Source organism: Volvox carteri (genome assembly GCF_000143455.1).
Source record: "Volvox carteri f. nagariensis unplaced genomic scaffold VOLCAscaffold_48, whole genome shotgun sequence".
NCBI lineage: Eukaryota > Viridiplantae > Chlorophyta > Chlorophyceae > Chlamydomonadales > Volvocaceae > Volvox > Volvox carteri.
This window is the reverse complement of record NW_003307591.1, coordinates 75,422-88,894: the sequence shown is the minus strand read 5'-3', so window position 1 is coordinate 88,894 and position 13,473 is coordinate 75,422. Positions and strand designations below refer to the sequence as shown.

At 55.2% G+C, this 13,473-nt stretch overlaps 3 protein-coding genes across 3 annotated transcripts in view; 2 read left to right on the top strand and 1 right to left on the bottom strand.

The window, feature by feature from the left end:
- Positions 1-5,599, top strand: part of VOLCADRAFT_95918 (uncharacterized protein) — a gene marked incomplete at both ends in the record, with an annotated part of 8,509 nt that extends 2,910 nt beyond the window's left edge. The window contains 8 exons of the mRNA XM_002955045.1: positions 157-535; positions 1,820-2,152; positions 2,639-2,750; positions 3,205-3,368; positions 3,412-3,489; positions 3,935-4,045; positions 4,913-5,065; positions 5,429-5,599. Coding sequence (XP_002955091.1) covers positions 157-535; positions 1,820-2,152; positions 2,639-2,750; positions 3,205-3,368; positions 3,412-3,489; positions 3,935-4,045; positions 4,913-5,065; positions 5,429-5,599 — 1,501 coding nt within the window. The remainder of the gene's footprint in view (positions 1-156; positions 536-1,819; positions 2,153-2,638; positions 2,751-3,204; positions 3,369-3,411; positions 3,490-3,934; positions 4,046-4,912; positions 5,066-5,428) is intronic.
- Positions 5,600-6,610: 1,011 nt separating this feature from the next.
- On the bottom strand, positions 6,611-12,158 carry VOLCADRAFT_106628 (uncharacterized protein). The gene is made up of 7 exons (XM_002954987.1): positions 11,965-12,158; positions 10,524-10,625; positions 10,046-10,129; positions 9,377-9,498; positions 8,610-8,693; positions 7,723-7,754; positions 6,611-7,339 (listed from the first exon to the last, which is right to left on the bottom strand). The coding sequence occupies exons 1-7, from the start codon at positions 12,146-12,148 to the stop codon at positions 7,207-7,209; spliced, it is 741 nt and encodes a 246-aa protein (XP_002955033.1). The 5' UTR covers positions 12,149-12,158; the 3' UTR covers positions 6,611-7,206.
- Positions 12,159-12,568: 410 nt separating this feature from the next.
- VOLCADRAFT_106627 (uncharacterized protein) overlaps positions 12,569-13,473 on the top strand; it is a gene marked incomplete at both ends in the record, with an annotated part of 7,561 nt that continues 6,656 nt past the window's right edge. Inside the window, one exon of the mRNA XM_002955044.1 lies at positions 12,569-12,721. Coding sequence (XP_002955090.1) covers positions 12,569-12,721 — 153 coding nt within the window. The remainder of the gene's footprint in view (positions 12,722-13,473) is intronic.

Here is a 13,473-nt window from a genome sequence, read left to right as displayed (position 1 = left end):
GCAATCACACCGCAAAACACAGAGAGAGACACACGCATCCACCTCTTCGTGTACCACCATACTCGACATTTCCCTCATCGCGGCTCCGAATGTCGTGAAAACAAAACACACACACACACACGCACACACATATCTCCCCTCCCCCCTTCCCCCCAGTTTGCTCAGCCAGGGAGGGGCCCCCTTCCTGGAGTACCTCTGCCTCGAGGGCTTCGGACTACGGCAGGAGCCACACACGGCCCCCCGGGTGCCCCTGCACAAGGCAGGGCTGAGGTTGACGGCGTTGAACACAAGTGCAAACGGCGGGGAAGGGGTCAGGGGCGGAGCGGCGCTGGCGGTAGGGGCGGCGGCGGCGGCGGCGGCGACGGCGGCGACGGCGGCAGAGGAGATCGCCGAGGCCGCGCAGGCTGGCGGCGGCGGCGGCGTCCCCTGCGCGCCGTACGGCGGCTGTGGGTGTTGTCTGGCGCATCTGGAGTTGGTTTCGTGCGGTGTTGAACCCCTGCAAGCGGACGTGTTTAAGGGTCTTACCGGGCTGACGGTACGTTGTACGGCTGTAGCTGGTTGCCGTGGAGGGGGGGGGGTTGAGGATATGGTTTTTTGGGGAGGGGGGGAGAAGAAGTATTAGTAATGCAAATATTGAATCCAAGAAACATATTTCCCGTGCACAGATACGCACGCTCTTATAGTGATGACGGCTCAGTTCATTACAACATACATACATACAGAAAGACAGACAGACAAGACATACTACGTATGTGCGTACAGACAGACAGACTGACTGACAGACTGACGTAGTGGCGTAGCGCCCCCAAATCAGGTCAGGGTCTGGCGGGCGGCTGGTGGAGGGGAAGAGAGCTTAATTAGGAGCCCCAAGTACGAGAAGAGGAGGCCGGGTGGGCGAGGCGGGGAAAGGCAGGGGAGCGGGTTAAAAGCGCGATGAGGCGTCAGCGCAGCTAGGTCGGTAGGCAGGTAGCGAAGGTAAGAAATAAATAAAACCCTAAAACCCCCCTATCAAGGAGTGACTCAAGGAGATGTATCTAGATGCGTGTGCTTCCTAACCCAACCCGCCCTCTCTACCTCCCTCCCTTCCGCATACACATACATATGTATGTACGTCCTTACATGTACGATGTACAACGCGTACGACATTTGTGTAACACGTCCAGTCTCTAAGTCTCCGCTACAGCTGCTTTACCTGGAGAGACCGCCCACCCGACCTACGACAGCTCACTGTGCTACGTTCCCTGGATCTTCGCCGTACAAATTGGTTGACAGTTGGGGGTTCCCCGTGGGACGAGCAACTGCTACTGCCAACCTCCCTGGAGAGCTTGGACATCGTTGGTGGGATTGGCATGGAGGGTTTGGGGTTTGGAGGGGTTGGGGGGGGATGGGTGGGCGGGTTGGGGCTGCAGCGAAGCGAGAGTGGTGCACGCGTTCACTCTCACGTGCCATCACGCGCTGCACGGGTTGGGGCCGGATGTCCTGACTGGCTGCCCGGTTGGCTGGTCCTTGGGGAGTATCAGAACAGTAATGTTGGTTACAATAAAATACGGCAATGACAGTTTTTTATTCGTTGGTTAGTTGGAAGTGACCATAAAGCGTAATAATAAGTTTTTATTAGAACTCCAGGGCTCTAAGCCTAGCTGGAGAAGTCCTCAGTTAAGTGAAAATGTTTTATTTATAATAATAATTATTATTTATGATATTCATGTGTATAAATCAATTCGGTTTGTTGGTTAATCGTTAGACGTTTAGTTGAAATCTAGTGCTCGGTTCGTCAGGTTTTTCAAGCCTCGCTTCCGTGGATTTGCGCCCCTTGGAGCGACTCACGTCGCTGGCCGAGCTGGCCGACATCACGCTGCAGCCCGATCCTGCCGAGGGGCCCAGACTACAGCCGCCGTACACTGGCCTGGCGGCGCTGACCTGCATGGATACCGTGTTCATGTACGTTGGACGAGCAACTAGTGAATGCAGATGGGACAGCGAAGGGGGGGACGAGGATGCGAATGAGGATGCCGACGGCGATGACGGTGACGGCAGCAGTAGCAGCAGTAGCAGTGACGGGGTTGTACGACACGGAGGGTCAGCACCAAGGCACCGCAACCGCAACCACGGCTGCCGTCACGTGCACAGCCGTCGTACATGGCTGCGTGGGGTTGCCGGCGGCGGTGACGCCATCGACACAAGTAACGGCGGCAATAGCGGCAGCATACACACCCCTGGGAGTAGAGGTGGCAGCGGCAGTAGCAGTAGCAGTAGCGGCGGCAGCGATATCGTACAGCCGCCAGCACTGCTCAGGTCTATTTTAGCCGCGCCACAGGAGCCTCCGCTTGTGTCTCTGACTCTGTACGGCGTCGTACCACACGTGAGCGGAGCCCCAGGGAGCCCGTAGTAACAAACTTTAGATGCCTGTTTAGGCTACCTGTTGGGTGCCTTGACCCAAAAATTCCGTTTTGGGGTCTTCCTCCTTTTTTCCTTAACCTCGCCCATCACCCGCATCTGTTGTCAACACCTAACAACAACAACAACAACAACAAACATGAAAAGGAATGAGACCCGCGACCAGAGTTACGTTGTGCAGATTAGATTGTTGTTGCGAAGGGCGACGTGTGTCGTACCTCTGTATGTCGTACCTCCGCAGTCCATCAATCACCTGTTTCCGGCGCTCTCGCTGCTGACGCGGCTTATGTTTTGCGGCGGGTGTGACGAGGAACACGGCGATGGAGAGGATGACGACACGTCCGACAACAACGGTATGTGTGCGCGTATGTATGTATGCATGCATGTATGTATGTGTGTATAAATGTGTGTGTTTTTGTCTTCGTCTTTTTCGGTATCTGTACACCCCCCGTGCATGCGCGCTTTGCCTGCCGCGCCGCGGCCAGCCTAGGGCTGAAAACTGTCATATTTCATATCTGTTTGCGTGATTGTATATGTGTATGTGCGTCGTATTGCTATTCAAATTTTGTTGAAGCAACCTAGGGAAGTTAGCTCTGGGCGAGGGCGGCGATAGCCCACATGCGAGATCTGACCTCCGATCGCTGGTGCTCCATTTCCGATCCCTGATACGGCGGTCCCTCGGTCGCTGTGTAGGAGGGGGAGGAGGAGGGGGAGGAGGGGGAGGAGGAGGGGGAGGAGGTGCAGTGAATTTATGGATGTGATGTGATCTGATGTGATGTGATGTGATATGTGATGTGTGTGCTGCAGGCGTGGCTCATTTCGTGTTACAGGCGGGTGAGCTGCCGCGGCTTAGGGAGCTGGTTCTGTGCCAGGGGCTGGTGGGGTATGGCCGGCTGGTGCTGGTGGCCGCCACGTCCCTCACTCGCCTGGAGGTGGACAACGTGGAGTACCTGGATGTGAGGTACCTGGAGGTGCGTGTGTGCGTGTGCGTGTGTTTTTTTTGTACTGCTGTAGGTTGGGGGCATTGGTGGGGATGGAGGAGGGTGGGGGGTTGAGTCTGCGGAGTCCGGGTTTTTGTTTTTGGTGGTGGGGGTGAGGTGGAGGAGTGAAGGAGGAAAGGACTGGACAGCGATGATAATGTTCATGATGATGTGAAAACGAAGGGGATGAAACCTTTAGGTTTCATCCCCATATTTTTAAGTATGGAATATTGATGATGATTATGATTATGATGATAATGATGGTGATATGATGATGAAGTTTTGGTGACGATAGTTGGCTATGATGCGGTGATAGCGGTGTCACGAGGAGATGACTGCGAGAGTGTTCTTTACGGAGATCCATTCCACAAGTAACTTGGCCCTGGGCGATCTCCCAGTCGACCTCTTCTGTTGGCTGGACTTGGAGGGAGGGCAAAACACACACACACGCAGCCCGACAGGCCCCGCCCTGCTGTTGCCTTTACGACCCCCCACCCCGTTTTCCCCTTTCCCCCGCTTTCCTTACACGTCCCTCCCCGGCATGCCGTACGGTCCAGCTTCCCCCTTCCCTGGAGTACCTCTCTCTCATTGACATGGTCGGACTGCCCGAGCTCTACCACCTGTCTGTGGACAACATGCTGGTGGCCATCGCACAGGCCGGGTACATGGTGGAGAAACTGCTGATGCGCGGAGCAGCAGCTGCGGGAGGGGGAGGAGGGAGTGATGGGAATGGGGATGGCGGCAGTAGCAGCGGCGGTAGCAGCGGCAGTAGCAGCGGCAGTAGCGCGGATGAGGACCTTGGCGGCGGGCAGTGCCAAGGCTGCAGTGATGGACTGGCTGCGGTGTGTGGGGGCGGGGTTGTGGAAACGAACTAGGAGGAGGGGGAGACTAGGGGGGAAGCGGAAACGGTTTTCCTGACCGTTTAATAACGATTTTATCATTTCCTTGAAGGTGAGTATGAGGCGGAGGGCTTGGCTGGTTTGCGGGGTTGCGGGGTGGCCACGGGGGTTGGGCTCAAGGAAGCATGGGGAAGGAAAAGCACGGCCGAAGATGTGGCAGCGAGTCTAAACAAGAAGCAATGAACAGGGAGGACCCGAGGGCGACCCGGGCGGCAGGAAAATGGGGGAATGTGTGTGGGGGTGTTTTTTTTGAAATGTTCCACTACCATAGTTCACGATTGCCATCCACGATGTGGTGACGATGCGGAACCCGCTCGCTCGGTCAGTGGTCGCGCCCAGGGTTTTGATTGCAAAATCTTAAAACCCGCAAAACCCTAAAACCCTTAAAACCCAATGAACGTAACTGACAGGGTTCCATTGGGTTTTCCCGTGTTGTATGTACGTATGTATGTGTGCACGTACGTACATCAGGCTGTTGACAATACACAGGACTTGAAACTAGTTCTGAAAACGGAGGTAGAGCGACAGTTCGTACAGAGGCTACTGCCGCCCCTCCGCCAACTGCAAGTGCTACAGCTCAATTGGGATATTGTGACCCATGGACCACTCAGCGCCGCCGACGGCGGCTCTCGGCAGGCAGCAGCTCCGGATCCGGCGGCGCCGGCGGCTTGTGAGCCCGCCAGTGGCCGCGGCGGCGGCGGCACGAGTGGCGGTGCCACGGCCAGTGTACGGTGGCCGTTTCCGTACCTGCCTGCTCTTGAGGAGCTGGACGTTGCTTGCTTGGTGAATGTGAGTGAGTGCGGCACCCCCTCTCATCCGTACATAGTCCAGGGCAGAGAGGGTAGGAAGGCCTTCTGCCTGCGAAATGTGGAGATATATTTCGGGTTTTTCTGGGGGGGGATCCAGGTTTTAGGCATCTTAAAACCCTGAATAAGCGTTGCTCTGTGCACCGTAACGCCTGTACATGTACGTGTTCGTACTTACGGATGTATTTTCTTTGCAACACAGAAAAGAACTTGTGTAGGAGCAGTAGCGCGCTCTCGTTCTCACGCACTCCCCAATGCCCTTTTGTGTACTTCATACATAACGCACGCTGTACGACATATGCCTTTTTCGGGGCCCTCTGTTTATTTCTTCCGTTGTCGTACGCAGCTCCCGGATGAGGATCTGGATCGTGTACTGCTCAGCTGTCCTTCCTTGCGCGGTGTCACGCACCGCCACGGCGAGTGCAGAGTATCCCGGGACCTGACGGGTACGACATGGGTACGACGCTGCACGGCGGCAGAGGGTGATGGCCGGGCTGCCGATGGGGGAGAGGGCTAGCCCTACGGGTGCGTGGGGTGCGGCGGGGAGACGGCTATCAGATGCGTACCACAGCTGGCCAGCCGTGAGTGACGTGGTGTCGTTGTGTAGAACGGAAAGAAGGCGGAGCTCGAGTGGAAAGGAGACGGCGACAGACGGAGAGAGATTGACGTCCTGATTGGCAAAACCGCAGCACAGCGCAGCTTAGCCCAGATATCCGTTTCATTGTGGGGGGAGGGGCGGCCGCTGTTGAGGGGGGTTGTGAGGGCGGGAGGTTCCCCGGGGGGCTGGCGGGAGGCGAGGAGGTGGTGAGGGAGGAGAGGTAGCATGGGCTTTCGAGGCCTTGGAATTTGTTGGGTGCCAGATGGGGCTTTCTTGACCTGCACTCGGGGGGCCCCGCAGTGGTAGCGGGGGGCACCAGCAGGATGGTGGTGACATGCATGCGATGGCGGCGGCGGCGGCGGCGGCCGCGCCGCCGGCCTCCAATGTGCGTGCCCCACAGCGGCTGCATCACCACCCATCCGCCGGCACGCTCTTCAATATGGCCGACACAGCCCTCCCCCCCCACTACACACACACACATCCGCCTCGGTCGGCTGCTGCTGCACGAGTAGGCTGCTGCTGCACATTACATTACATTACATTACAACCTGGCGCGAATCCAAGACACGCTGGTTGCGGGGCTTGAGGCCACACTTTGGAGAATGTTACTGTTGCTTGTTAGCTTGTTTGTTTCTGTAATTAGAGTCATGACATTACACCGGCCGCAAGCCTGATGTGCGATGATGGTGGGTGGTAGCGGGTACACAGCGGTTGGGTGTTAATCCCTAAAGTTCTCCAACGACCACCGATACATACGCACATACATACATTGAGGCGCCGTTGATCCGCTAGATTTGGTTGGATGCTGGTGGTGAGTTGCTGAACGCAACGAATACATTCTGAAGTCGGATGGGGTGAATGGATCAGGGTGCCCCTCTCGCAGGGGAGAGCAGGGAACTGCCTCCAAGGGAAAGGGGGCCGCTGGTGAAGCTATACCACCCTGTAACAACATCATACATTCGAGAGTATTTCTGGGGGGACCAAATCGGTCACATGCTCCGGAACCCGATCTGCAATTGCGGGTGTGTCTTCGTGAACTGAGTGATAAAGCCGTTTCGTATGTAATCTATCTATCTATCCATCTATCTATCTATATCTATCTACCTATCTATGACAGCCTGAGCCTTGCTCGCATGGGCCGTCGTTGTTACACCTGAAGCGAGTGACGCAACTCGAACTCCAGCAACTCCAACCCCAGCAGCAGGTGGTGCAACACACAGATCAACACACCGATGGATGTGCAATAGTGAAGCAGCTGTTGCTGCACCCAGTGTCATCACCACCATCACCAAACTCGTCCAGATGTGCAAAAATGTCTCTACATGACTTCATTCACGTCATGTAGGATATCCTACATGCATAACATGGAAGTGCAAGGATGGATGGATGGATGGGTGTACGAGCCAGCCGGTGTTCAGAACCCAAGGGGTTTAAAGCCTTGGTAGGCCTCCGACCTGTCTTCACCAGTTCCCCGCATCTGCCCGCTCAGAGGGTTTATCGTCAAGGGGAGGAAGGGCGAAGGAGGATTAAGGAGAGTCTGGGAGCGCAGCGGCGACGGGGTTGGCAATGGCGGCGGAGGCGTCGGTAGAAGGGGAAGCGACGGGCACCAGTGGCGGCGCGGCTGCAGGCGGCGGCAGCGCCACGGCGCACATGGACGTCCTGTACGGCATACACGACACATGTACGGCACATGTACGGCACGTAAGTTAGCGGAATCGGCGGGCAAGTTTTTTGAAACGCACATGGTCAGAGCATTTTTGAAACGAATTTATTCATCATGGCACGCGTCCGTGATCGGCTGTGCCGGCCAACTTTACGTAAGGTATGTTACCAGGAAAGCAGCGTGCAAACACAATTGGGACTGCTGGGAATTGGAATACACTCAAACAGACTCATACGTGATGAGAAAGGAAGATTCAATCGCAAAAATCCATCTCTCCCGTCATCCGAAAATCCAAGACCACAAAAGTATCGAAACCCTGCTGGTGCAGCATCACCAGCATTGAAGGACACCACATCTCAGCCGCACCCCCAAGCCATACCTGTAACGCCCCGTAGACACACCGCCCTCGTCCTGGTCGTACAGTACGGCATGTGTCGTACAGCGAGTTATTTGGGGCATGGGTTTTGGACACACGACGGGGCCGGCAGCAACGGAGGGTGTGGGGGCGCGGGGGGTAAGGGAGGAAGGGATGGAGAGGGAGACGAATGACAAATAAAGGGTTGAGCCAAGCGTGTATCAGCCCAGATAGGTCGCCGTCATCATCCCACCTACAAGGTGGTGACTGTGTGACCCACAGACGAAATGCTGTAGTGGGGTTTGATGACCACTTCAAAATCAGGTGGGGTATGACAGTAATTTGGACACTACAGCAAGTGTGCAGAACTCGCAACTGTTATCCTGTTATCCTCAGGCACCTCAGGCCGCGAGAGGAGGCATGTAAACAAATAAAGTCTGGATAACCCCTCGTACAGTACGACAAGTTCCAAGTTAACCCTGTAACGCTGTATCCTTTCCCCCCTCCCCTATGTGCTGCAGACGGAAGAGGGCGGTACGACATACAGGCAGGCGGCTGGCAGAGGTTAAGGCCTGACTTCTGCTCCCAGTCGACCCAGTCGACCCGGGTTCAAATCCGCCTGCCGGCTCCTCGGGTGTTTGAGGAGTGATGAAATGGGAGGTGGCCCCCCATCATATGGACGGTGTAGGACGTGATAATATCAACTTGCGAGCTGACCAGGAACTAAGTTGATGCGCCGTTGATCCGCTAGATTTGGTTGGATGCTGGTGGTGAGTTGCCGAACCCAACGAATACATTCTGAAGTCGGATGGGGTGACGGATTAGGGTGCCCCTCTAGCAGGGGAGAGCAGGGACTGCCCCGGGAAAGGGGGCCGCTGGCGAAGTTAACCACCCTGTAACAACATACATACCGTGGCAGTGGAGAGCCGAGTACTGTACGCCACATAGATTACCGTACGCCGCTCCACGTCGTACACACGCCGTACGCGCAGCGTCTGTGGGGGGTTAAGCAAAGTGTACGGCAGCAGAGGGGGAGGACCCGGGGGACCGAGCCGCCGCAGTTCTTATATGGCACGAGGGGGGTAACCCAGTTAGCTCCCCCACATAATAGGTCGGTATTATTACTTTTTCACACTTTGGGTGTAAGCGAAGTGGTTTTAAGGACATATGATCATACGAATCGCTATCCAACAATAGGTTGTAACGGCAGTAGCGGCAGTAGTGGAATAAGTACATGTCGTGGCAGTAGCGGCGACCTATCGACTTGATTAGCACCAAGGGAGGTCGGTGGAGGACGGTGCCTCACCCCCACATTCCCTCCACACTTCTATACACTGGTACCAAGTTCACCTGCCACACCATCTCCAATGGCCGTGGAGGCGCGCCCCCCCAGATCCACCATTTAAACTGGGGAAGGGACATTACCTTCGGGGCCATCCAAACTTCGCTCTCATCATGGGCATCATCAGCACTTCAATCTTCTGCTCCCCCTCCTCCTCCTCCACTACCTCCACCTCCTCTTCCTCACCATAATAATCACTATTATCATCACCATCATTATATTAATAATAATATTATTATTATAATATATCGTCATCATCATTATCAGCAGCAACAGCGCCACCATAAACACCAGTAACAACAGCAACGGCAACGTCTGTCACCTGCAGCCGCGTACCTTGTTTTTGAAGATGTTGAGGCCTTTCTGCTCGCTGAAGACCTCCTCACCCTCCCCGGAGCTGATCCGCTTCACATCCTTGATAGTGACGGGGCCCGTCACCACGCATGTGAGGGACGCCTCTGCGCCGCAAAGCCGCCGTACACCGTACACCATATGTCGTACACCACATGGTTGCGCCAATTGCAATAAGATGGCACCGTACGCACAACAACAACAACAACAACAACAACGGTTAAGAAAAGAGTACAATGGAAAAACGTCGTCGGACGTGAGGAAGATATTTTTACTTTTTATTTTTAAGATGCCAAAAGGAAGCTCTTAATTAGGACATGCTAACTAGCAAATGTGGAAACATGCCTGTATGCATTCTGTTGGTCGCTGACTTGCCATGTGCATGTACTACTCCTACAACGTGCGAGTAGTAGTCATAATTGTAGTCGTAGTCCGCATCTAGGATACAAAAACAGGTGCTGCTACGCGCTCATGACGATAAATTGGCATTCACATTCACATCCACCTTATCATTACAGCAGCTGCAGTGGCGGCTATTAATAGCTTCTTTTAATCTTCTCCCGTCGTACTCTTTCACTGTGCACGCTAGCTGTCGTACAACTACGGCATGCCTCAGGTCGATATGGTGGGCTGTACATGTAGGTATAGGCTTACGGGATGGATCCGAGAAGAAGTCCTTGGCCAGCTTGTCAACGATGTTGCGCTTGAAGTCGGAGAAGTATATGGTGACGCCTTGGACTGGAGATCCGCGAGATCCAGAAGATTCCGAGGAATCCGGAAGATCCAGAAGATCCAAGGGATTCCGAGAAATCCGGGAGGTGGGGGCCGGTGTGCAGGAGACGTGGCACAGGGGGCACTCAGGAGGCGGGGGGGAAGAGGAGCTGACGGATCAATCAATGCGTCGCAAAGATGGGTGGTGAGGGTGGAGAGGTTAGAACTGAGATCTGAGAGCACTGAGGAGGGCGTGAAAGGGTTCTCACAAAATGCCAAAGGCGGACAGAGGGATGGACAGACAGACAGACAGACAGACAGAAAACAGTTGGGAACACTCCCAAACCATACGACACCCTCCCAGCCAGCTAGCCAGCCAGCCAGCCAGCCAGCTGTGGGGCCGCACACCGCAGCCACGCACTTTCCGGGTCCTCTAGCGCCGTCACCTCCACGGTGTCCTTGAACAGCAGCCCGCTGGCCGCGAACTCGGCAACTTGGCCACGACCGCCCGCATGAGCCATACCTGAACGGCAATAATGGCGATGTTGGGAGGGTGATGGAGATACCGCCGCTATGTAAAAGTCGACATTGGAGCGGGAAATGTGGGAGAAAGGTTGCTTGGCGGTGCATCATTTTATATGTGGCCAAGACAAGAAAAGTGATGCACTCTCTTCCCTTTCTCACTAGGTTCCTCTTTTAGCTAGTTGGCGCGAGCGTGGTTGGAGCGGGTGCGGGTGAGGGTGGCGGCGAGAGGGCGAGAGGGCGGGGGCAAGGTGCGGTCTCCGACGGGGGTGCACCAAAATGCAGCCGCTGCAAGTGCCATGAGGCCACGACTAGTGCATTCCTGGCCCATGTTTATACGCGAACACAGAAGTGATTACTCGGTTTTCCGTGCCCGTCATAATCGGCTATGGCCGAGACACGTAAGAGTACATGCACGAGAGCGGTATGCGGCATATGTGGCTTCGTCTGCCTCAGCAACCCCATGGGCTCACACGAATGGAAATGCCGAATCTTCTTTTCGGCCTGGTATAGTAATGCCTTTGCCTGTCAAGGAGAGGTCTCAGTGGTATTCTTATCGCCGCCCGCTGCCTGCTTAACTGTAGGCTTCTTATTTTCCGCCTGGCGGCTCCTGACGCTCGTCCTAGGGCTTGCTTTCGGAATATACCTCTACTTCGTGAACGAGGCGGCACGCTCAAGCCGCACGCTGTCTCCCGCTGCCACCGAGCAGGGGACCCTGTCGCTGATCTTTCCAACTTTCCGCAACCAGTCTTAGTCGGATTCATCACTTCTCTCCGTTCTCCTCCCTCGCCTTCAGTTCGACGAGGAGGGGAGCTACCTCTTGTCTAACTGTTCTCAGTAAACCACTGCCGTTGCTTACATCCTTCATGCACCGCCTTTACCAGCTGCTACCTTCGCGAACACGTACCGCCTTCGCTTCGACGGGCCGCCTCTGCGGGTTTCCGAAATTGGTTGCTTTCGGCAGTTGCCTGACATGCATTCGTGCCTCACTTAGCGGACCGCAGCAGCGGCTTTAGTCCTAAAGCGCACCGCCTTCTGCGGCTGCTACCTAGACGCAGCTGAAGCAGCTCCTCAAGCACCTGAGTAGCGACTTCATCCAGCTTGCGTGGTTAATTAGCATGTCCCCTGTTGTCCTTTAAGGGGTAGAACATCGCCGTTCGCGTGGTAAGACTGTATGATTGTGTGCACGGTTTTCTCGCAAGGTCGGTGCCAGTAAATTCCAGCTATATGTGCGTGTGTGTAATTATCGTCAAAATATAGGAGGCAAACACGTTCGAGCATTTGTCTGCTGTAGAAACATCGGCTCAATAATGCAAATACAGGCCGAAAAGTGTTCGTACCTGTATCAAGGAGTAGCGAAGCTCCGGTAAAAAAAGCAGCGATGGATGCACCAACATATTTTGCTCCGTTCAGATCACCCTCTCGTGGAGTAGCCCGGCAAACGGCCACCCTGACAGGGTGTGCTCCGGTCGTGGGGCGGTTAGGCCGAACGACTGATCGACCAGTTTTGAAAGCTAGAGCCATTGCGTATGTACCCACAAAAATTATGGCAGCAATTGGTCTTTCCGATGTTATCCTGTTTTACGATCATTCGGTCGGCGGGGCTCCGAGACCGTTGTGAAATTCTCAATTCTCAGCACAGCTTTATACCGGATTGGTGGCTAAGCGACATGGCATCCTTAAACATCTAATGAATTTTTCACGTCGCGAATAACTTTTAGAGTACCATTTAACTGTTATTACTTGCACGCAAATTTTCGTTTAAAGTACGAAGTGAATATGCAATACTTTGATTACACATCAGATTCATAATATGTAATTTTTTATAGCTGGTCAAACCCTGAAGTTCGCTTCCAACCAGGGTGGTTCCACCCTGCCTACTTTCACCTTCAACCACGCATGTTTCGTCCTTAACATCTTACAAATTATAGTCTCGAACGACACATGAGCGGCCGAGGCGGCGGCCGGGGCGGCTTCGGTCGGGGCGGCGGCCGAGGCGGCTTCGGCGGTCGCGGAGCACCCACAGGCCCTGTCGCGCGAGATGAGGACGGCACCGTGCTCCCCACCGCACCCGCCGGACCGCCTCCGCTCTTCCCGGTACGTCCTCCCTCTTTCCCCCCCTTCCCCAGCCTTCTGGTCCTCCCCAGCCTGCCCTGGGCCTACCCTCCCCCCTGCAGCTCTCTAGCCCTCCTTTCGGGTGTTGAAGGAAGGGACGGGCAACCTGGAAAGCCTCTCTCTCTCTCTCCCCTTTCCCCCCCGCTGTATAGGGAGAGAGACAGACGGGGGAAATTACACACGCACACACACATACACACACACATCGTGTATGGAACTGAGCGCGCAGCACCGCCCCCCCAAAAGGGGGCCCTTCTCCAGCTACTACCCAACCCAACCCTACCCGGCCCCTTCCTCACTTTACTAACGGCGGCGGAAGGAGTATGAGAGGGCTCAGGGGGGGCTGGCCGGGCGGAAGGGGGCCGGGAGGGGCCGTAGGGGCCGGTCGTACAGCTCAGTCATGCAGCCTAGGGCGGGGCCTACATCCCCCCCACCTCCCCAACGTCGGTAGGCTAGCCGGAATAGTTTAGTTGGGTCGGTCGGGTCAGTCGCGCGTTCTAGTTTTTTTGGGGGGTTGGGAGGAGCACTTGCATACCGGCAGCCTTTCAGTATCAGCAATGCAGCTTTCTCTCCTGGCCAGCAACTTTACGCCACTTTTACGTCAGCACTATTTTTATCGCCGCCTTCACTACTTTTCTACACCTACTAGTTTACGGGTTGGCTATACTATTCAGCCTTTTTTTCTGGCGGCTTAGGTAGGTAGGACTTCCAACATCTACGTCAATTCGTCATCC